This window comes from Gobio gobio (genome assembly GCF_949357685.1).
Source record: "Gobio gobio genome assembly, chromosome: 3".
Lineage (NCBI taxonomy): Eukaryota > Metazoa > Chordata > Actinopteri > Cypriniformes > Gobionidae > Gobio > Gobio gobio.
The window spans coordinates 60236619-60261980 of NC_137099.1; the positions used below are offsets into that span (position 1 = coordinate 60236619).

The 25362-nt window shown below is 41.9% G+C and overlaps 1 protein-coding gene across 2 annotated transcripts in view; it reads left to right on the top strand.

The window, feature by feature from the left end:
• The first annotated feature begins 9040 nt into the window (after positions 1–9040).
• Positions 9041–25362, top strand: part of LOC307122950 (complement C3-like) — a 93462-nt gene continuing 77140 nt past the window's right edge. Inside the window, exons 1-6 of one of the 2 annotated variants that reach the window (XM_079811294.1) lie at positions 9041–9154; positions 9229–9424; positions 12433–12601; positions 22876–22949; positions 23164–23252; positions 23448–23530. In XM_079811294.1, coding sequence (XP_079667420.1) covers positions 9084–9154; positions 9229–9424; positions 12433–12601; positions 22876–22949; positions 23164–23252; positions 23448–23530 — 682 coding nt within the window. In that variant the 5' untranslated portion in view covers positions 9041–9083. The remainder of the gene's footprint in view (positions 9155–9228; positions 9425–12432; positions 12602–22875; positions 22950–23163; positions 23253–23447; positions 23531–25362) is intronic. The other variant, XM_079811295.1, reaches the window with a different exon arrangement.

Below are 25362 nucleotides of genomic sequence, written 5' to 3' on the forward strand. Positions count from 1 at the left end.
AAAAACTGACAGTGTTGACAAATACTGATGTAGCTGACAAATGCTGACAGAGTTGACAAATGCTGACGTAATTGACAAATACTGACGTGTTGACAAATAGTTAAGGAGTTGACAAATACTGACGGTGTTGACAAATACTGATGTAGCTGACAAATACTGACAGAGTTGACAAATGCTGACGGTTTTGACAAATACTGATGTAGTTGACAAATGCTGGCGGAGTTGAAAAATGCTGACAGAGTTTAAAAATGCTGACGTAATTGACAAATACTGACGTGTTGACAAATACTCAAGGAGTTGACAAATACTGACGGTGTTGACAAATGCTGACAGAGTTGACAAATACTGATGTAGTTGACAAATACTGATGCCGTTGACAAATACTGATGTAGTTGACAAATGCTGACAGAGTTGACAAATGCTGACGGAATTTAACAAATACTGACGTGTTAACAAATACTGACGTGTTGACAAATACTGACGGGGTTGACAAATACTGATGTCGTTGACAAATACTGACGGTGTTGACAAATACTGACGTGTTGACAAATGCTGATGGTGTTGACAAATACTGATGTAGTTGACAAAAGCTGACAGAGTTGACAAATGCTGACAACGTTGACAAATGCTGACGGTGTTGACATACTGATGTAGTTGACAAATGCTGATGGGGTTGACAAATGCTGACAGAGTTGACAAATGCTGACTGAATTTATCAAATACTGACATGTTGACAAATACTGACGGGGTTGACAAATACTTAAGGAGCTGACAAATAATGATGCCGTTGACAAATACTGACGGTGTTGACAAATGCTGACAGAATTGACAAATACTGACTGTGTTGACAAATGCTGTCGTAATTGACAAATACTGATGCCGTTGACAGATACTGATGTAGTTGACAAATGCTGATGGAGTTGACAAATGCTGACGTAATTGACAAATACTGATGCCGTTGACAAATACTGATGTAGTTGACAAATGCTGACGGTGTTGACAAATGCTGACGTAATTGACAAATGCTGACGTAATTGACAAATGCTGACGGTGTTGACAAATACTGACGCTATTGACAAATACTGACAACGTTGACAAATACTTGAGTTGACAAATGCTGACGTACTGATGTAGTTGACAAATAAAAAAAAATAAAAAAACATTACCATTATGGTGATCAGTGTTTGATTTAGTTGGGCTCTTGACCCTTGACTTATCAACATTAGATTTACTCTGGTTGCTGCAAGCAACAGCAAGATAAACTGTGGTCAGATGATTTTGGCTACTTGTTGATGATACAGATGTAATCATCATGTACTGGAATTCTCTGTGTTTGCATATGTCATGAGAAGCATTGATTATAGTAACCATGTGACTTTCAGCATTATATCCAACAGCTCTAATCAGATAAACTGAATTATTAGAAAAAGTTATGTACATTTTTTGCACTCCTTTTTATAAACTTGTATAAACACTTTCAAACTCCTGTGAGTTTTAGACACACAAACATCAATGGTGACGTACTTCATGCCACAATGAATTCTGGGTGCATCATACAAAACTCATAGCCTGGTTTTACCAGACTCTCGTACATTTCATTTGTACATAGAGTCTGGCCACTCTCCATTGACAAGCGTTTACTTCCTTGAAGGCGGGCACTCTGTTGAAGTTTAAAACTATTGGATCTGCCAAGAGTCACTCTGGATCTGCTTAACCAATCACTAACGTTTGGTCGTGACGTATGTCACGCGCCGTTCGCCTTTGATTCTCACATTAACTGTGCACACCACTTCAGTATCAGTGATAAAACCTTGTGCATTCAGATTGTGATTTATTCACGGTGGAGAGGAGAGTTTTGTGATCGGAACGCGCTGCTCTCGTGGTGCATATCTCGTGCAATCATAACATGATTGAATGCTGTCAATAAAATGTCATATGCTTGGTGTGATAAGAATAAATGCTGCCGTGAATAACAGCCCAATTCAAATGTTTACGTGCTTTTCTTCTTTTATTTTTTGAGCGGTGATTAAATATTTTGCTCTTGTAAACACTTGCCAGTATTTAAATAAATACAAGTCTAGAAATGCAAATTACAGCTCACGCAACCGCACAGTGCTCTGAAAGGGTCTATAAAGGATATAAACAGTGAATTTTGAAGTGATATATTCTTGAAAACTCAGAGATGTGGATTCGGACAGCAATTACATTACCACACGACCTTGGTGTTTGTCAAAAGCAGTCGATAATTCAGCCTGGGTTTTTCTCGCGGGTGGTGGGAGACGGACGGCTTCAGCAACTCCTTCACCACTAACGGAGCGAGCTGAAAAATACTTTTCCTGGACCACAACATCAGCAGTACAGCAGTGATTGTTCTTGCTCCGTGTAACGGGAGTTCGTTTGTTCAGGGAAGAAGGAGGCGGGAACCGGCGAACAGTTAACAACTTTTAATCAAATAATAAACACAAAATCAAAGTAAAAGCGGCAGCCCCTCACGGACTGCCGCGCACAAACATAACAAAACACAACTTAAAATCCAGGCCAGGTCCTCTCTCGTCCTTCACCGGTGTCGCTCGTCCTTATATGCCTCCGTGCTCCCTCATGAGAGGACTCGAGACCGGTGTGTCTCAATCACGTACACCGGTGTCACTCGCTCGTCCACCTCGCCACACTCGGGTTTTAACTTCTGGACATTCGTCAGCGCTGCCACACACTCGCATCTTTCACCGCCGCCATTACTGAACTACAACTCAAACTAGCGCACGACATCAACGTCATCGCTCTCAGCCACTCCCTCTGTTCGCTGATTGGACCGGTAAAAATTTTTCGGGGGAAAACCTAAGCATACACCGCAGTCCCAGACGTAGTACTGAAGGAAAATGAAAATTGAGCGGAAGTACGTAGGAGGGCGGAGCCAGGCTACAAAACTCATCCATGGCTCCCAGAATGCACTGCGGCACAGAAACCTGTCACCATTGTTGAGATTCATAGGCTGATTCTTGATTTTTGAGTGTGAGTTGATTTTGGAGGAGTTTAAAATGTTTAGTGTTCAATGCATTCTGATAATTTTCAACTTCTGTAGTCGTCTGACAGAACTAAAGTCAGTCTGGTTAGTAATGTGTGAAGCTGGTAATGCTGTTTGTGCAGTTGTTTAATCCTTCTCTGCTGAGATCTTGTGATTGTCAGTGTCTCAAGTTGTCCACCACAGGGCAGCAGAGACTTAGAAATGTGAACAGAGGTGGAAAGTCCAGGTTCAGAAAATTAAAAGTGCTGGTCTATATTTTGTTCCAAACACTGGATTTGCTAATAGCACAGTTTTTCAGCCAGGAGGTAGAATTAATTAGTGAAATCAGCTGACTGAGTTCATGAGAAAATATGGCAGGAATTTTACTTTCTGACCCCTGACTATACACCTCTGCAATTGTGTACCTTTAAAGGTACAGTTATATGTTTTGTTCCCCAAGGAACAAAATTGTACCTCCACTGTACCTTTTTTTCTGAAAGTGTGTAAACTGTTCAATAAATCTCTCGACCTCTCAAAGAACAAGTGGCGGCCAATTTATCAAAGGTTGAATTTACACAACCAGTTTTCGAAGATCATTTACGGGAAAATCTGAATTTGACTGCTGTTAACTCTTCAAATCAAATCTTTATGATACACAAAACTGCACTCTCTATCTCTGAAACTCTCTATCTCTGAAGGGATAATGTAATGTTTTTCATTTTGTAATATCTTATTTGTTTAAGATGATGGGCATTCAATATTGCTGTCATTAAAGAAGTTATTAGTGACCACATCTCCTCCCCCATTGTGGCAGTGAGTTACAAAATACCAGAAGAAGATGGCACTTATCCTGGAGTTCATTCAAAGGTAAGCAACACGTTTTTTTTATGAAATTGTGTATAGATATTTTTGTTGTGTTGCTGTTTATTTAGTTGAAAATAATGAAACCACATAAGATGTAGTTGAAGTGAAAAGCATGCAAATGGAGTCCATTGGAAACACAAAGTTATACAATGTTTGAATTGGAAAGTATTGGGATCAATTCATAATTTAATGAGCTTAAAATACTGTGTGATGGATATGGTTTTCCACCTCAGCTTGGTCTGCATTTTACTCTGTTCAGTTTCATTCATTTAATTTATTGTGTAAATAACACAATATATGTTTCTTTAAATAACTTTCCTGTGCAGAAATCTTGAATGAGGGTCGACAAGGCTGTGATGAGGAAACCAAATGGCTACACATTCCTCCAAGACTGCTGAAGTTCCTGTATGTATAACAACTTTGAAAATCCTTGTAAAACTGTAGCTTTTGTCAAATCGCATAATGGAACTTTTAAAGGGTTAGTTCACCCAAAAATGAAAATTATCCCATCATTTTCCCATTCCGGTGTATATGACTTTCTTCTTTCAGACAAATACAATGAGAATTAAATAAAAAATGTCCTGGCTCTTCCAAGCTTTATAATGGCAGTGAACGGCAGTACCAAATTTGAAGACCAAAACAGTGCATCCATCCATTATAAAAGTAATCCACACGGCTCCAGGGGTTAATAAAGGCCTTCTGAAGCGAATCGATGGGTTTGTGTAAGAAACATATCCATATTTAAAACGTTATAAAGTAAAATATCTAGCCTCTGCCAGACTGCCTTCCGTATTCAACTTACGCAGAAAGTGTAACGCCTCTCGCAGTTCAAAATGCTTGCGCTACGTCATTGTCGCACCATTTACACTTTCTTCATAAGCTGAATACAGAAGGCGGTAATTTCTGTCTGTACATTATCCATTTTTTTTCATATAATTTTTTTTTACTGTGTACTGCTGGTAGTTTCGTAGTAGCTTTATTTACCAGGTCCAGTTTAATATCAAGAGACCACGTAATCAAAGGGGGCAGATGATCTCAGCCCATGTCAATTCCCATAGAAAAACAAGGAGGCACAGACAACGCCTGTTATAACAACTCACTTAATTATCTCATTAACTCCAACACTGATTCAGTGTTACATTTAACAGCCTGTAGTGTACACACTGAGCAGTGTTCATTCAATCTGGGCTAACCCATGTGGAGCCTCATGGAAACTGAGGACAAAAGTGGCTGTCCAGGGGCCCGTTTCAGTAAGGAGATTCAACCAACTCTGAGTTTAAACTTGAATTCTGAGTTGACTAACTCTGAAATGGGGAAACTCTGAGTTTTGGGTTTCAGAACAGCTGAATTGAGGTAGTTCAATCAACTCTGAGTAGACTGACTCTGAGTTAAGCTCATGCACTCCAACTATGAAAATCCACGACCAATGGAGCTCAGAAATTATGATTCACCATGGCAACAGCACCCAACAAAAAGACGTTTACATACTTCCGGGTCAATATGTAAGTTTAATTCTTAATTATTTTAATTAAGTTTAATTTTCATGGTATCCAAAAGGCAAAAAAAGAATGTGGCAGCAGCTAAAAATGAAAATAAAAACATAATTCAATCAGGTAACGCTATAAGCATAAAAGGTTCATGGGTTTAGGTTTAATGACTTTACAAACATTTGACATATTAAATAAATATCATTCAGTGTCCAATGTGCAGCAGCACATAGACCCTTTTCACAGACTTTGACCATTTTAACAGTGATCAATATCGTAAATCCTGCAACGTTTTTTTGTATTTTTTTTTTTTAAATGTATGTACATTTATAACACTAATACTTAGTATTATATTACTTTTGCATCAAATTACAAAAAAACAAGTTACCGCTGCTGTGAGGGTGTTTCTACAGCGTCTATGAGAGTCATGGTAAAAATTAACATCTTTCTCTCTTTTCACTGCCGTTATCAATCTCACTCTATTTTTTTCCCTCTTTTTGAAAGTTGTGAAATCGCTATTGTGGAGTTTTTCTTTTGCTATTTGAGCAAATGGGGACACAAAAAAAATATTATTCTCTCATTCACAGCTATAAAAGTTAACCCAACTACGATGACTTCCGCTCTGAGAAACCCGGAAATGTGAAAAGGGTCTATGCTCTTTTCACAAAATGAAATGTTACCTGATCCCGTCTGTTACATTTATTAATCAGGGTAATGACATTAACATTTGACTTCTACTCAGGCCAGCCAAACACCAGCACCACTGACAGATGAAGAGGAGATGGAGGAAGAATATTAACATCCAACAGGAAAAATAATAAAAATAAAGATGACCATGAAAATTGTAAATAAATGTATTTAACAGCTGTGGTGGTGGTTATGGCATATATCTCGGACTACCATCTGGCAGCATCCTTCCATCCCATACAGTAATCCGTTTTCAGAAAGTGTGATAATGGGTATATGAGTGTCATAAATGCGTCCAACCACTGGAAATCCTAAAGGAAATTCTAATTATCAGGGATACTTCTAGAGGTTTATCAAGTGAACGTCAGGATCCTTCCTGTATAAAAGGACATGCCATTTTTGTCACTTTGACAGTGTCCCCATGATGAAAATATAAGCAATGAATGAATGTTCCTCCACTGCAAAGAATGCTTTTCTTACTTTGTATTTTTGTCAAGTAGCAGATAATTTAACTTGTTTTAAGTAAACTTTGCTTACTTTAGATTTAATGTATAATATTTTGATATTTGTACTTGAAATACGACAAAATAGTAATATGACAAAATAATATGAAAAAGCATTTGTGCAGTTTGAATGAATGAATGAAGTATTTAAACACCGCTGGCACTTTAAAAAGGGGAGGAGACTGAAAGAAACTCTGGGTTTACCAAAGAAAACCTGCTCCTGACCAGGTTAGGTTCACAGAGTAAGTTACCCTGTTAACTAAGTATAAGTTACCTCTCTTTCAGAAACTCACTTGACTTACCCTGCTTTCTCGGGTTTGAAATACCTCCCATTCTGAAACTGAAAACCCAGAGTTTCCCTCATTTCAGGGTTAACATACTCAGAGTTTTCACTTAACCTCCTTTCTGAAACGGGCCCCAGGTCAAACCTGTCTGGGCTCCACATGACTGAGCGCACAAGTTAATTGCTATATGCTAATCTAATGCTGAAGAATTATAATAATAACCTATCTAGAACAATTCTTGCTGAAAAATTGATTTGAACAAAATGATGAATAAATTATCTTCTGATCATATTTTTCTCATGGTTATTTCTGTTGCTTCTAATGTACAAAATAAACACACAGTCACAACAGACAGAGAAAAACTGATGTGAAAGAGTCAAGGGTCAGGAGATCAAATAAAGGAGCCACTAATCACGATTCTGGTGACTTCAGATGAAACATTCAATGAATCATCAACACCAAATCCTGTTCATCTCAATAAGAGCTTCTGTCTGACAGAAATAAAGTCAGTCTGGTCAGTGATAACAAGAGAAAAGTAGTGAAAGCATTTGAAAAGACATTAAAAAAGAGGCATGATGTGATTGGCTGCCAAAACACCCATTAATCTTTGAGTTTTTGTATATTAAGATTTTATTTATTCATTTTATTTTAATGTATTGTTTTATTTATTTTAGAGCTTTTTATGGGATACCATATAATATAAATACAAATATACCTATAATTTTTTTCATAAACACAAACTGCCCTCCACCCAGTGCTATTCTATCCACATTGTGTGTTGAATCTACACAACATGTGTCAAAATACCATCAACACGTGTGTTGTTTTTTAACACATCTCTTTTTAGAGTGTACACTCTCAGAAAAAAAGGTACAGTGAAGGTACAATTTTGTTCCTTGTGGAACAAAACTTATAACTGTACCTTTAAAAGGTAAACAATTGGCCCTTAGGGTACAATTATACCATTGGCAGGCAAGTTTGGTCCTAGCGAGCCGCTGTCCTGCAGAGTTTGACTCCAACCCTGAAAGACATCTATAGAAGCTCTTATTGAGAATTAACAGAGGTTTAGATGTTGATGATTTATTGAAAATATTTGGTCACCATTATGGTGAACAGTGTGTCATTTAGTTGGCCAGTTTAACTCTTGGCTTTTTTCTTGTGAGTTTTTACAGTGTAAACAAAACCCATAATCTGTTCAAATCTAAAGAAGCCATAAACAAAAATTGTCATGAAGAAAAATGGTTGACTTAACTCATCACTGACTAAAAAAATATATATATTGACCAACAATACTGTCTTGCCACAGATCAGGCATTCTGAATTTTGATTTTTAAGTACATTCCAGGGGGAAAAAAGTTTAGACGCACACAGATATCAAGAATCAGCATATGAATCTCAACAATGGTGACATACTTAACATTTGTTTTTTTTAAGAGTGTACACAGTAAATTCCCTGGTGTTGAATTAACAAGTCAGTTGTAGTTCTTGTGTTTCTCTTTCCTTCAGTGTTACTTTAACACCCTGCTGGTGGTTCCCATATGAACACCGGAAGGTGTTAATTCAACACCGGGGAATTTACTGTGTAGCAACAAACACAATCCACAGGCAGAAAAAACCCCTGCAGTGCAACAGTGAAAACGACCCCTTTCAAAATCAATCTAGTTCTGCTGTTTACACATTTCATGAGCCCTTAAAAGATCAACAGAGCAGCTGCCAATTTACCAAAGGTTGCATTTACATTTCTGGTTTTTGCAGGTAATTTACAGGAAATCTGTACTCAGTTTGACTGACAGCAGCAAAAGTGTTCTTTACGGTTTCTACAGTCATGATAGACATCTATATGTGGTTTTCAAGCCTGTTGATCATGAAATGGTCACCAGTAACAATGACAAGCTTATACAGGAGGAGTCACTAAACAAAGTCTAGTGGACAAATATGAAATATTGGTCTTTGATCATGAATATTTTTTTTTTAAATAAATTCAGTTCTTGGAAGAAATCAAAGTCTCCATGTAGAAAAAAAAAAAAAAAAACAGTTTTACAATTTAAACATAGCTATACTTGCTATATTGTTAAATTCTACATGGGTGACCTTGTGTGATTTCCAGTGAAGCAAAAGCAAACAAACAGAGAAAGATAAATATAAAGACAAAAATAACAGTTTGGACTCTGAGGGTCTCGGGGCGGGTATAAATCTGATCTGCTGCAGGTTCACGGACGCTCACAGGAAGACACACACACACAGACAGACAGACAGGATGGACGTGAAGCTGCTGTGTCTGACCGTTGTTCTTCTCTCCTCACCCCTCCTCACACTGTGTGACCCGCTGTGAGTATTAAACACACCATTTTTTCATAGACTTACCAATAGATCTGTTTTAAGATTGGATTTGATCTCCTCAGATATGTACTGTCAGCTCCTAATTTGCTGAGAGTGGGTTCCTCAGAGAACGTGTTGGTGGAGGCTCAGGATTACTCTGGAGCAGCTTTTGATGTGAAGATTACAGTGAAGAACTTCCCAAAGAAAGACACAGATATACTGACCAAAACAGTGAGACTGACTGCAGGCAACCATTACCAGATCCTTACAGATATAAAGGTAATGCCACTATGAGGGACTTTAACCGTACACAGCAAAAACTCCAGAGTTAAATTAACTCTCCTGGGAGTATATGTGAGACCACACTCAAGAGTGTTAAAGTGTTAAAATAAGAGCGTTAAAGTAACACTGAAGCAGTGTTAAAGTTAATGAGATAATTAAGTGATTAATTGAGTGATGATTGGCCATTATTGAAGATACCTGATGTTAACAAGTAGCCTGGTTAAAACCAGACCATTCTCAGTAGTAACTGAGTTATGGTCTGGCAAAGCTTCATTGACAAATCATTTCCAAAGGGGCGTCACCAACGGGCGTCGCTCAAATGCCTCTGGGCGCAATTGGATGGACCTAAAACCAATCAGAGCGATGAGGGAGATGACGTATGCAGAGCAACGGAGAAACATCTGACTGGCCGTTTCTCAATATGCGTTCTTGTCTGTACCACTGTCTATGGTCTGTACTTGTGTTCTCAAATAGGAAATGTCCCCGGTTTCCATTTCAGAAATCTGGTCACCTTACCTAAACCACATATTAATGTTTAATTCTTTTTAAAATGTAAACGAAAAGAGGCAGGGTGTTTTATACTTCGTTTTATTATAAATATATAAGATAATGAATGTAGGCCTAACTACGCGTTGCCTGAACCACATGTGTGTGGCTAATATGTTTAATTTTTTTTTTTTTTTTTTTTTTTTTTATGAAATGAGGCAGTGGTGTTTTATGACATAGTTCGTACGCGAACTTCTGACTTGCGTCCGTGACTTACCAAGTTTGACTCCGGAGAATGAACTCCCGATGACGGTAATAGTTAATATTAAACATATTATAGCCACACAAATGAAGTGAAGGCAATGCATATTATCTTCAATGCATGTATATAACAAAACGAAATATTTAAAAAAAAACTCGGCCTCTTTTCGTTTACATTAAAAAATAAAAACATGTAATATGTGTGCATAATATAGGCTATGATTATCACTGTAATACAATGAGATATGACATAAAACAAAACCCAGTCTCTTTTTGTTAAATGTTAGTTTAATGCGTGATCAATATCCATTTTAAAAGTATAAGTAAAAGGTATAAGAAGCTATACAATACATAAAGCAATTCAGTCAAAGAAAGTCAGCGCTAGGAGACTACAACGATAAAGTTTAATTGCTTACAAATATAAAGTTATGAAACTTCACTTTGCCCTCAGACAAAACGATCTGTCAGGGAACAAATTATAGATTAATGAGAGCAAAGATCAGCCGTTAGATCTACACAAGACGATTCATATCTTCACATCAGAGCCAGCGGCAGACGGCAGAAGGACTGGCCGAGGAAAGGCGCCTCTCGGTGGGGTTGAGCAATTGAGCGCCGCTGGTCCACTGGAGCTCACAACTCCAAAAACGGCAGATCACATTTTCAAAAAGGCGCTCTCTTTATAAATAAACCACAGATTTGAGATTTGAGATTTAAAAACAACTACATTCTCGCCTGAAAAGAACTTAAAACTATATTTTGTGAAACATTAACACTACCACAAGCAAGCTGGTATATCAGACTTTTGCCGAATCCAGTCGGTAAGACAGCGATAACATCTTTTTTAGATATGAAGGCTTCTAGTGTTGGTCTTTGCTCTGGTTTTAACGGAATGGAAAAGTTTAAATCGCATAAAACAGCCGCGATAGCTGATAGTGATGTTCCACTGCTGCATCCATCTTTGTAGTCAGTGTACAGAATCTGCTTCACTGTCGCTGCGCTGTCGTCATCGTGTAAAGCCCGCCTCAACGTTTCTGATTGGTGCCTCGATTTCTAGGGCTTAGAAATGGGTTTGAATGGGCTCTTTGCCAGACTACTTGCAGAGCAAATCTAAATTTGCCGGAAGTTGTCTGGGTTTTCCCAGGCTAGTTAACAAGCAGAATCACCAAAAGAGAAAAAAAAAAAGAAGCATTTAATGTGTTAAATGTCAAGGGTCAAGATCCAAACTAAATCCAACACCGATCACCATAATGGTGACTTAAGAATTGTGGTGTTCTCCTTTGGTGATTCTGCTTGTTATCATCAGGCATCTTCATTAATGGCCAATCATCACTCAATTAATCACTTAATTATCTCATTAACTTTAACACTGCTTCAGTGTTACTTTAACACTCTTAGGCCCTGTCCACACGAACACGGGTATTTTCAAAACCGCAGCTTTTTGAAAAACCGTCCACACGCAAACGCAGTATTCGGTTACTGAAACTGGACTTTTTTGAAAACTCCGGCCAGGGTGAAGTTTTTTAGGAACTCCGGTTACAGCGTTGTCGTGTGGATGGTGAAACTGGAGATTTAGGCTTGTTAAGTCGAAATGTGCGCCGTTCTCTCCTTTGATTGACGTCAGTTTGTGCGCCGTTATCGCTTTTGTTTAACGTTACATGAGTCGAGTCTATGCAATGGCGTACGTAGCTTTTAATAACTCTGCTAATAGCGCTTATCACATGTAGCCTATACGGATACATGCGCACTTATCTCATTGTATTGCAGAACAGAGGTGCCAGAATGCAATAATACAACATAGTAAGGCAAGTGTGTGAAGCTTCAGTCCACTTGGGCCCTGCCCATGTGTACAGTTACCTGTCACTGAATCCAAAGTAAACTTGTAGAAGGGTTTCACTGAGCCCATAGCATCCCTCCGTGGATGGGACCCATGTGGAAATCAGGCAGCCAATCAAAGCGCGGTTTTGCGTTTTCATGTGGACGCGATTGTTTTTTTAAACGGAGGAGGAAAAACTCTGGTTATAAAAATACCCGTGTACGTGTGGACTAGGCCTTATTTTAACACTTTAACACTCTTGAGCGTGGTCTCACATATACTCCCAGGAGAGTTAATTTAACTCTGGAGTTTTTGCTGTGTAGTTACATGTACAGTATGTGTAATTCATCATAATTGTACAATTTAATTTGTAAATTGTAAAATGCACTTTCTTTTATTCAAAATCTGCAAAGGACTAATTACTTTTCTGAATTTTTTTTTTTAGATCACTGATGATCAGAACATCTTCTCTGAAGATCCTCAGGAGAAGCAGTATGTGTATCTAGAAGCTCAATTTCAATCCAGCACCCTGGAGAAAGTGGTCATGGTCTCATTCCAGTCTGGATATATATTTGTACAAACAGACAAGCCCATCTACACACCTGGTAGCAAAGGTATGATTCAATGCTAAAAACATGACAAATACAGTATGTATTAAAATGTTTTTTTGTTTTTGTTTGGCTTAGTCAGATGTTCAATTATATAAAATAATCTTAATTTGCAACAAAAATGTTATGTCTAATTCTATCTTTAGAAGAACAATTCTGAACAGCCTGAAATCAGTCGTCATTAATTACAGTCTTACTTCCTGCAAAAACTGACCTAGATTTGTAAAAAAAATAGCATAATGCCTTCCTGGTCTTCACTGGCTGCCTGCGAACAATGGCGCCATCGTTATAATGCATTTTGAACGCGAATTGGGCGTCAAATTCACGTCTATCGCGTCTAGTTGGAGTTGGACACTTGAACATTTTGAATCCACTCGTGTTTCCAAAACGAATTGGATGCATTTGAAGCGAATATCAATCGTTATCATATCATCTCTGCAATATCAGTCGTTCCTCCATGTTGAATGAGTGACTTTTTTTTAATTAAATGCATGAAAGAATAGTAACAACAATTTTCATCATTGTAATACCATAATAATTCAGTCCAGATTAATTGCCCAGTCCTTAAACACAGCCACTGTTTTTAATGAGTGACTCCGGGCAGGCCTGCCCCCATTTATCACATCACTTCACCACGTAACAGCAGCAAGCAGGCTCCTTATTGGTTAATGTGGCGCGAACAGATGCCAAAGTTCATATTTTTTATTTCGGGCATCAGATGCGAATTGTATCGCGCAAGACACTCAACCCTGTACAAAAAGAAAAGTTGACATAACTTGTAAGTAAATAAATTGTAAGGCAACTTGCTGGACAGCTTTTTTGAGTTCACTCAACTTTTAAACAAAGTAGTTCACTTAACTCAATTGACTGAGTATTGTCCCATGGCCAATTTAAGATATTTTGTTAAGCTGATTGAGTTTTTATAGGTTTTTGATTTTGTGTTGAAACCTATTTGGTAACACTTTATTTTAAGGGTCCAGAATAATGCATTAGTTAAGCATTAATGAAGGGTTAACTTGTTCACAACTAAGCATTAGTTAAGCACGAACACACTAGTAATTAATGATTAACTTTACATTTTAAGGGTCCGTAATTATGCATTAGTTAAACTAGTAATTAATGATTTGCTTGTTCACAATTATGCATTAGTTAAGCATGGACACAATAGTTATTAATGATTAACTTAACATTACAGTAAGGGCATATTAGACATTATTTACAACTTAATAAGCCATATATTATTTTTCTGTAGCTGTGTAATTATATGTCTGTATTTTCTGTTAAGTTAACTGAACAATAAGCTAGTAATTATGTTTAATTACTGCTAATTTTGCCGTTATAAATTGCTAAAATAGTGTAATAAAGACAATTTGAGCCCCTATTCTGAAGTGAAAGTTTTATTCTCATTAATTATGGCACTTATTGAATGATATTTCAGTTTATTAACCAGAATAAGCCAATAATTAAGCCTAACTACCATTAATACAGTACTAATAAAGGCAATTTGACACCCTATTCTAAAGTGAAAGTTTAATCCTCATTAATTATGGCACTTATTCAGTAATATTTAAGTTTATTAACCAGAATAAGCCAATAATTAAGCCTAACTACCATTAATACAGAACTAATAAAGGCAATTTGACCCCCTATTCTAAAGTGAAAGTTAAATCCTCATTAATTATGGCACTTATTCAGTGATATTTAAGTTTATTAACCAGAATAAGCCAATAATTAAGCCTAACTACCATTAATACAGTACTAATATAGGCAATTTGACCCCCTATTCTAAAGTGAAAGTTTAATCCTCATTAATTATGGCACTTATTCAGTTCGTGCCGCAGGACCTCCAGATGGGCGTCAACGCGTCCTTACATTGACTTAATATGGAAAGCACTCACTCCAGACGCTCAAATCACGTTCGGTGTGAGCACAGCATTTCAAGTGCTGAAATTCAGATATGGTAACAGTGGCGGCTGGCCAATAGGGGGCGCTGGGGGTATTGCCGTAGGTGGCAGGCCACTCAAACCTGCCGCGTCCCGTCCAGAAGCCACACGTGGAGCTTCCAGAGCGCTGGACGCGGGTGCCATAGGGTGCCCCGTCTCTGAGAGAGGAGGTCCGGTCTCAGAGGGATAGGCCAGGGAGGGGCTGTCGCAAGGAGTAGCAGTTCTGAGAACCAGGTCTGGCCGTGCCAATACGGGGCGACCAACATGACCTGCTCCTTGTCCTCCCTGATCTTGCACAGTACTCGTGCGAGAAGGCCCTGGGGCCAGCTGTGCGCCAGTGCATCCGTGCTGAGCGTGCCCTCGGTCAGGGAATAGTACAGGCTGCAGTGGGAAGAGTCGTGGGAGGCATACAGATCTACCTGTGCGTCGCCGAACTGTTCCCAAATCAGCTGGACCGTCTGGGGATGGAGTCTCCATTCTCCAGGAAGTGGCTGAATCCGTGAGAGCTCGTCGTCTGCACGGTTCAATTCTCCCGGGATGTGGATAGCACGAAGGGACCTCAGGTGCTTCTGACTCCATAAAACGAGATGGCGGGCGAGTTGAGACATACGGCGGGAGTGTAGACCGCCCTGGTGGTTGATGTACGCTACAGTGGCCGTGTTGTCTGTCCGGACAAGTACGTGTTGACCCCTCAGCAACGCCCGGAAGCGGTGCAGGGCGAACCGTACCGCCAGCAACTCGAGGCAATTGACATGCAGAAGGCGCTGGGGTCCTGTCCAGGAGCCCGCGGCTGCTTGTCCATTGCACATGGCACCCCAGCCCGTGGAGGAGGCATCCGTTGATACAACAACATGCCTGGAAACTCGTTCTAAGGACACGCCGGTCCGTAGAAAACTGAGGTTCGACCACGGGGTGAGTGTCTGTAAGCAGGCCCGTGTTATTTGGACCCGGAGCGTGCCAGACCGCCATGCCCATCTCGGGACTCGATCGCGAAGCCAGTGCTGAAGCGGTCTCATATGTAGCAATCCGAGCGGCGTTACCGCGGCTGCAGATGCCATATGCCCCAGGAGCCTCTGAAAGTGTTTCAGTGGAACCGCACTCTTGCTCTCAATTTGACGGAGGCAAGTCAGCAGAGACTGCGCGCGCGCGCTCGTAAGCTGCGCGCACATGGCGACCGAGTCGATCTCCATACCGAGAAAAGAGATCCTCTGCGCGGGGCAGAGTTTGCTCTTCTCCCAGTTGACCCGAAGGCCCAGACAGGCTAAGTGGTGGAGAACCAGATCTCTGTGTTCGCAAACCTGCTCTCGAGAGTGACTCAGTATGAGCCAGTCATCGAGGTAGTTCAGGATGCGAACCCCGTGCTGCCGTAGGGGCGCAAGGGCTGCCTCGGCAATCTTCGTAAAGACGCGAGGGGACAGAGATAGCCCGAATGGGAGGACCGCGTACTGGTATGCCCGCCCCTCGAAAGCAAACAGCAGGAACGGTCAGTGTCGAGGTAGGATGGAGACATGAAAGTAGGCGTCCTTCAGGTTGATCGCTGCAAACCAATCGCCGGGACGAACGCATTCGAAAAGGCGTTTCGCTGTCAACATCTTGAACGGAAGCCTGGGTAGGTAACGGTTCAAGATGCGCAGGTCCAGGATTGGTCTTAACCCACCGGTCTTTTTGGATACAATGAAGTAGGGGCTGTAAAACCCGGACTTCATCTCGGCTGGAGGGACAGGTTCGATCGCACCCTTCGCCAGTAGGGTGGCAACCTCCGCTCGCATGACAGGGGCATTGGCCCCGACCATAGTAAAGCGGACTCCCCGAAAGCAGGGAGGAACCTGCGCGAACTGAATCGCGTAGCCGCGCCTGACTGTCTTCGTGACCCAGCGGGACAGCCCTGGAATCTGAAGCCAGGCTCCCAGGAACTGCACCAGCGGGGTCATTCGGACTACAGACGTACCCGGTGTGGGGCAGCGATGCAGCGTTACCGATCCGGACAAGGGAGGCTGTTGGGCGTGTGGGGGTGCGGTTAATAGCTGCGTCCTGACAGAGGAGACCAGGGAAGGACGCACGTTCCACTGGGGTCTGCTCTGCCAGGAGACCCGGGGGCCAGCAGCTGAACAAAGGATTCTCCCCCGGCCCTCCACCGGGGGAAGGAGTGGTCCTGCTACCATCTCCTGGAAAGAATTTCCCATCCCTGAGCCGTCCGTCTCAGGAGCGCCGCTTGGCCTGGCGTTTAGCGGGGCGCGGGGCGGCCTGAGGGGACTGGGACGCCTTCCTACGGCTTCCTCCGCGACCCGGCCCGGGTGAAGGCTGCTGCTTGGACCGGGTGGGAGGGGCCGGAGCCTTAGGAGGGCGTCCTCAGCGGCGAGCAGGCTGAGGTGACTGTGCCGGCGGCTGGGTGGAAGCAGCAGCTGGCCGCCGGGGCAGTATATGCTTGATAGCCTCAGTCTGCTTCTGGGCGGTTGAAAACTGTTGGGCGAAGTTTTCAACCGCTCCGCCGAAGAGGCCAGCCTGGGATATGGGGGCATCGAGGAAACGTGTCCGCTCGGTGTCCCGCATATCGGCCAGGTTTAGCCACAAATGTCGCTCCTGGACCACATTTGTGGACATCACTTGACCCAGGGAGCGTGCGGTCACCTTTGTCGCCCGGAGAGCGAGGTCGGTGGCGGCACGCAGCTCATTTAAGAGCCCCGGATCAACTCCACCCTCGTGCATGTCCCTGAGGATCCTGGCCTGGTAGACCTGAAGGATCGCCATGGCATGCAAAGAGGCGGCAGCCTGCCCCGCAGCTCTGTGAGATTTCGCCACCAAGGTTGATGTGAATCGACAGGCTTTGGAGGGGTGCTTAGGATCACCTCGCCAGGTTGAAGCGCTCTGAGGACACAGTTGCATCGCAACAGAGCGTTCAACCTGGGGGACCCCAGTGTACCCTTTGGCCGGGGCCCCATCAAGAAAGGAGAAGGCGGAGGAGACTGCAGACCGATCACGGGAAGACAACGGGGACTTCCAGGACCAGGCAATCTCCTCATGCAGCTCGGGAAAGAAAGGTATTGGGGGCGGGGACTGACGTGAGTACACAGTAAAATCCCCAGAGTTAAATTAACACTGCTCAGAGAACATTTGGTCCCACTCTACAGAGTGTTAAAGTAACACTGAATCAGTGTTAAAGTTAATGAGATAATTGAGAGATTAATTAAGTGATGATTGGCCATTAGTGATGAAAACCTGATGATAATGAGTAGAATCACTGAAGGAAAGAGAAAAAGAAAAACACAAGAACTACGACTGACTATAAAAAAGACATTCAATCTCTGAAGATCTCAGCAGAGGAGGATTAAACAACTCCACAAACAGCATTACCAGCTTCACACATTACTAACCAGACTGACTTTATTTCTGTCAGACGTCTCTTATTGAGAATTAACAAATGTTTTGTTTGATTTTGTTGTGAAAATTGTTAGTTTTTAATGTGACCATCATGGTGATCAGTGTTTTCTTTAGTTGGGCAGTTTGATGACTTTTTAACATTAGTGTTTCTCTGGCTGCTGTAACTGAGTTTGCTATAGCAAGAGTAAACACAATCAGATGCTGTCGGCTGCTCGATGATGAGAATATGATCATTGTATAATGATTTAATTCATTGATTTTATGACTGAGTATGAGCAATATACTATTCACTTTTTTATTGTGATTTTAGAAAAGATCCAACACTGTTTTAATCAGAAAAGCTGAATAAGTTTTGCAACCGATTGTACACTAATTGTTTCTAACTCCTGCGAGATGAACTCACACACAGACATCAAGAATCTGCCTATGAATCTCAACAATGGTGACATGCTTCATGCCACAATGCATTCTGGGAGCCATAGATGAGTTTTGCGTGATGCACCCAGAATGCATTGTGGCATGAAGCATGTCACCATTGTTGAGATTCATAGGCTGATTCTTGATATGTGTGTGTGAGTAAAACTCGCAGGAGTTAGAAGTGCTTATTGTGTGATGTGTTATTAAACCGCAGTACAAATCTTACGTAAAAATTTTTTGATAATTGTTTAGTTTCTCTGATGATAACATTGCTGGATCTTCTGCCCTAGAATCACAATGCTCCTATAATCAATGACTTTCAGGGGATCAGCAAATAAGGCACTATATGATGATAACAACTGTATCATAAACAACAAGCGTCAAGATTTTCTTGCCATTTTCACCATAACGAACAGTTACAGCAGCCAGAGAAAAACTTATGTTGGCAAGTCAAGGGTCAAGACCACAATTAAAGCAAACACTAATCACAATAATGGTAACTTCAAACAACTTTAATTTTCAATAAAACATCAACATCTAAACCTCAATAAGAGCTTCTGTAGTCATCTGATAGAAATAAAGTCAGTCTGGTTAGTAATGTGTGAAGCTGGTAATGCTGTTTGTGGAGTTGTTTAATCCTCCTCTGCTGAGATCTTCAGAGATTGAATGTCTTTTTAATAGTCAGTCGTAGTTCTTGTGTTTTTCTTTTTCTCTTTCCTTCAGTGATTCTACTCATTATCATCAGGTTTTCATCACTAATGGCCAATCATCACTTAATTAATCTCTTAATTATCTCATTAACTTTAACACTGATTCAGTGTTACTTTAACACTCTGTAGACTGGGACCAAATGTTCTCTGAGCAGTGTTAATTTAACTCTGGGGATTTTACTGTGTAAGCGCGGGCTCCCAAAAACCAATCATCGAGCCGCGAGGGTTCGGGACAGGGTGGAGGGTTCCGCTCTAACCCTAAACTCGTGGCTGCCCGAGACAGCATGGCTGTCAGCTCTGGGTCCGACTCGGGCAATGCTGATGCGCCCGAAGGCGGCAGCACAGCCGAGTCATCATCCTCAGAGGACTCGAGCCCACCTCGTGATGCGGTGACCGACATCGCATCATCCTCCGGAGCGCCAAACGAAATGCGCGAGGGAGCCGGAGCTGGCCCCGCGATTTCAGCCTGGACACTCGCGGGTTGCGGAGCGCTAGAGGGGGGTGTGGCCCAAGGCATGAGCGTCGGGGCTTTGTTCCACACCGTAACCCTCAGGTCACCTTGACCACCAGCCGAAGTACCGGCCACGGGGGGCACGGTAGATCGGGGTGTGGTTGAGGGGACTCTCACTTCATTACGAAGATTCTTGAGTCTCGACCGGAGCACCGCGATGGTCATGTTCCCGCAGTGGGAACATGACTCATCCACAAACGCTGCTTGAGCATGCTGAACGCACAAGCATACCAAGCAGAGATTGTAACCATCAGAGGAAGTCAACGACCGGCCACACCCAGAAGTACACGGGCGAGACATCCTGAAAAGGACGTGCCACGTGTAAGCTCTTTTAGGAGAGGAAGCTTCGCAGAGACGCCGAAGCGCCCAGGGACCACACACCAGCTGTCAGACGGACCACTGCACAGATCAGCAGGCAGGCAGTATGCGATCGCTGGAACGTGCCGTAGATCCAACGCCTCTGGAAAGCTGTTCGTCTCGAAGGCTGACAAAGACTCAGTTAGCAGGCTTGAAGGAGTGAAGAGATACTTGGCTCCAAAGCAGAAACATAATGCGATGTTGCTAGCGTACTTCCTTATATACCCACGAGGTGGGGCGGAGTTACGCATGCAAATTCCGCATGCCCATGGCATTGGCACGCCATTGGGCGCTGTTTAACACCTCAAAGGTAATTGGCTTCTAGGCGAAACCCCCCATTTGTCAGTCACTGACGTACGTCGGAGTGACTGAACGAAAGGGAACATAACGGTTCATTATGTAAGGTCTTTAAACACCACTGAAAAAATAGTTATGTATATTATATTGCATTTCTGTCAATAGATCCTCATGAATACTACACACTGCACCTTTAAATACTCAGTAATCCAAGTCAGTCAGACATTTGATTTCGGTTGAAAATGAAAATTGGTTTGATGTCAAGCTCCAATGTTGGGCAGACGTTGAAATTTGGTTGGAATAAACAGCAAAAAAGTACACTTATTACCAGCCTTATTTATTACTAACCAGATTGACTTTATTTATGTCAGACAACTACAGAAGCTCTTATTGAGAATTAACAGAGGTTTAGATGTGAATGTTTTGTTGAAAATGTTTGACCTGACGGAGTATCAGCGACTGAACCGCCAGCGCAATGTGGCTATAGCCGTTGATAGGGAGAAGTTCTGGCAAGCAGAAGCTAAACATCTAGAGTCTGCGGCCAATAACAACAATATGAGCCGTGTCTTTAGTCTGCTGCGCAAAGCTCGTAATGGCCCACACATCAAGACAGCCCTGGTGAAAGATTCTGATGGTAACCTTATAGCAACTGAAGCAAACTGCCTCGAACGCTGGAAAGAGCACTTCAGCCTCCTTCTGCAGCATGGTACCTCCCCGGCTGATCCCGCCATCTCATCGGCCGCTAACGCTGCAGCCCCCAGTGCTGTCTGCAGTACAGACCCTGTCACACCTGAGGAAGTCAGAGTCGCTCTGGAAAAACTTAACAACAGGAAAGCCCCCGGCATCTGTGCAATAACCGCTGAGATGCTAAAATCAGGCAGTGAAAGCATTGTTGACTGGCTTACCCACATATTCAATGAGGTGTGGGAGACAGAGAGGCTTCCCAACGACTGGACCAGAGGAGTCATCTTGCCCTTCTGGAAACAGGATCTTGCTCACTCGTGCTCTCCCAGCCATCAGAAGCAGCCGCCGTCCCCAGCAGGCTGGCTTCATGCCTAAGCGCTCCACAACAGACCAAATCTCTGCCGTTCACTTGCTGATAGAGAAGACCTATGAATTCCGTAAAGACCATTGACCATCTGATGTCCAGGGTTTGTGAGCGGGTCCCTGGAGTGTCCTTCGGCAGTTACACCCTGACTAACCTGGAGTACGCTGACGACACCATCCTGCTCAGCATGTCCTACAGCCAGCTGAGAGATGCTCTGGGCATATACAGTGAAGAGGCTGAGAAGCTTGGCCTCCAGGTGAGCTGGACGAAAACCAAGTTCATGTACGTCGGTGACAGACGTTCCCTGTGGCTTGGCAATGACATTGTAGAGCCTGTCATGTACTTTGTGTATCTGGGATCCATAGTGACAGACAACGGGGACCTAAAACCAGAGATTACCCGCAGAAGAGCCCTGGCTGCGTCAGCCCTGCAGTCTCTCTGGAAACCACTCTGGCGGCACCAGACCATCTCACGCAAGACGAAGCTCAGATTTACAACTCAGCAGTACTCTCCATCCTGCTTTATGGCTCAGAGACTTGGCCTTTAAATAAGACACTGGCTGCAAGATTAGATAGCTTTGATAGCAGGGCTCTCAGAACCATCGAGAACATCAGGTGGTCCCAGCGGGTTTCCAATCAAGTGCTTAGAGCCCACATGTGCCAGCCCAGAGCATCCTGCCTAGCTGCGCAATGTCGCACCCGCTGGTTCGGCAATGTCCTCCGCCTCCCTCCTGACCATCCGACGAGAGCCATTCTCCAGATTGTTCCGAGAGCCGCAGGCTGGAGACGACCACGAGGTAAATCCCGCACCCGATGGCTTGACGTCCTTGCGGGCGACCTCCAACAACATGGAGTTGCTGTGGAGGATGCAGAGCATCTGGCACAAGACCGTCAGCACTGGAAACAACTGGTTCATCTGGTAGGCTCAACACACAGGGATAGGACACCCCCCTACCCATTGCAGGAGCCAAAATAGAAAAATTGAATAGAAAATAGAGTGGGTCTAATAGAAGCTGGAGATCAAAATGTTTAGTGGACAATGTAGAATTACTGGCTTGCTATAATTAATAATACAAAATGATCATGTATCAAAAGATTCGATTCTGGATGACATCAGTGAAATAGACCACTATATGATAATCATGTCTTTATCATCTGATCACATTTTCTCTTGCTTTGCTTGTCATAACAAACACAGTTACAGCAGCCAGAGAAATCTGTTCATTCTCAATAAGAGCTTCTGTAGTCGTCTGACAGAAATAAAGTCAGTCTGGTTAGTAATGTGTGAAGCTGGTAATGCTGTTTGTGGAGTTGTTTAATCCTCCTTTGCTCATACATTTCACCCTTTTTTAATGTTTTTTTTATTTTTTTATTTAATGTTTTTATTTTATTTTATTCCAAACAAAATTTAATGTCTGTCTGACATTGGAGCTTTTACTTCAAACGAACGTTGGGTTTAGACGTCAACTCGACTTGACCAAAATATGACGTCTGACTTACGTTGGATTATTTGTCTAACGTTAGTCTAACGTCTACCTGACGTCACTTTGACGTACTGTGCCTACTGGGAAGAGTCTAAAATGCATGAAAATAAGAGTCCATTAAAACATTCTTTTGCAGTTCATTACAGGATTTTCTCTCTGATGCCCAACCTGGAACCTCTCAATCAGACGTTTATCTCGTTGGAAATCATGGTAAACACTTACAATGTACAAAATAACACACACTCACTAACTCACTCACTCACTCACTCACTCACTCACTCACTCACTCACTCACTCACTCACTCACTCACTCACACACACACACACACACACACATATTACATTTTAGCTGTAATGAGATCATTGCACTGACAATCTGACAATGTCAGCAAACACATTCTAATTACTGTCTGTGTTTCTTTAGAATCCACAAGGTATCACAGTTTCATCAGACAAGATATTTACTGAGAATGGAATAAAGTCAGGCGAATACGCCATTCCTGATGTTGCCAGGTGTGTAAACCACTATCAGGGCTGAACTTTTTTAACCTGAGTGAACCTATCAGGCTTCATTTTTAACTGACTCTGCTTCAGGACAACACCTAATCATTTATTTATCAACACACTGTTCATGGTTTATAATCTGTGTTAATATCATGAAATCTGAAGTTTACAATATGTACAATATATGTGTTTCGTGTGTTTCAGTCTTGGGATGTGGAAGGTGGTCACTCGGTTGTCAAACAGTCCTCAGAAGACGTTTACTGCTGACTTTGAGGTCAAAGAATATGGTAAGATGTGTGTAAACAATCTGTCCCACTGAGCAAAGGCGTACGTTGAAAAGATGTCCACTGAGGAGCCAGAATGAAAGTTTTTATGACGTCTGTTTTTGACGTGTTCTGCACGTCCGATATAGACGTTCATGTAACCTCAAGGTTAAAAACTAGTTCAGATGTGCTCATTGTGGACATATTTTCCATTTGTAATTGCAAAGCAACTCACAGACAGTGTGTGTTTGTCCAGAAATCATGAAAATAAAAGAAACTTAGCTCACACCTTTAGACACTTTAGACAACTTAGCATCTGTAATTCACACAGCTTTGGATCGTGAGAGAATCGTGGGATTCAATCCAGGATCTTCTTGCTGTGAGGAGACAGTGTTTCCCACTGAGACACTGGTGCTGCCCTTAATCACAGACATAAGACACACTTTGACTATTTCGGTCAGACGTCTACAGAAGCTCTTACTGAGAATTAACAGAGCTTTAGATGTTGATATTTATGGTTAATTTGAAGTCACCATTGTGGTGGGAAGCGTTTGCTTTAGTTGGGCTCTTGGTCCCTGTACTTGAGTTAGCTTTTCTTTGGCTGCTGTAATTGTGTGTGTGAAACACAATAGTTATGGCTGAGAAAGCAAAGATAAAGTGACTTCAGCTGTTGTCAGCTCCTTGTTGATGACTAAATCATCAGAAGTCTAGAATCTGATGTTGTGCTTTTGGGTTTTATGTTCTTGTTTGGCAAATAATAATTTGTTTATATACTATATAAACTGCTGTGTTCATTGACCTTTTTTTACTGACGAAAACAAGATGACAACTTAATAAACTCAGTTTTGAATGACAAAAACAATTACAACATTTTCGTCAATGAATAAAAACGAGATGAAAATGTTAGGGATGGACGATTTGGGAAGAGATTGAGTCAGAATTGATGTCCTGCGTGAGATACGCACATCTAAACTGTAACAACTGTTGCGGGACATAAGTTTCCATACACATAAGCATGATGACGTGAAGAAGAGCTCAGTTCAGTCCGGTTTTCTGTGAAAGCTACCTCTCAGATGCCAGAGCATGAGTACACTTTAAAAAGAGATGGTGTGTTGATGGTATTTTGACACGTTGTGTAGATTTTTAACACATGTAGTGTGTGTGCTCAGGGACAACACGTGTAGATTTTAACACGTGGTGTGTGTGCTTGGGGACAACACGTAGTGTGTGTGCTCAGGGACAACACATGTTGTGTAGATTTTAACACATGTAGTGTGTGCGCTCAGGGACAACACATGTTGTGTATATTTTAACACATGTAGTGTGTGTGCTCATGGACAACATATGTTGTGTAGATTTTAACACATGTGGTGTGTGTGCTTTGGAACAACACATGTTGTGTAGATTTTAACACATGCAGTGTACAACCAACTGACTTCAGCCATTCATTCTGATGTTAAACCGGTGAACAAAACATACACGTTTTAAAAATCGTTCAGTTTATCTGATGAAAACGCTGTTGGATCTCCTACTGTAGAGTCACAAGTCTACTATAATCAATGAGTCTCAGCAGTTCAGCATATAAGGCCTCTATATGATGATAACAACTGCATCATCAACTTGTCATCATCAATTTTCTCTTGCTGTTCTCACCGTAACAAGCAGTTACAACAGCCAAATAAAAATTAAAGTTAAAATGTCAAGGGTCATGAGCCCAACTAAAGCAAACATTTATCACCATGATGGCGACTTCAAACAAAACTATTATTTTCAATAAAACATCAACATCTAAGCCTCAATAAGAGCTTCTGTAGTCGTCTGACAGAAATAAAGTCAGTCTGGTTAGTAATGTGTGA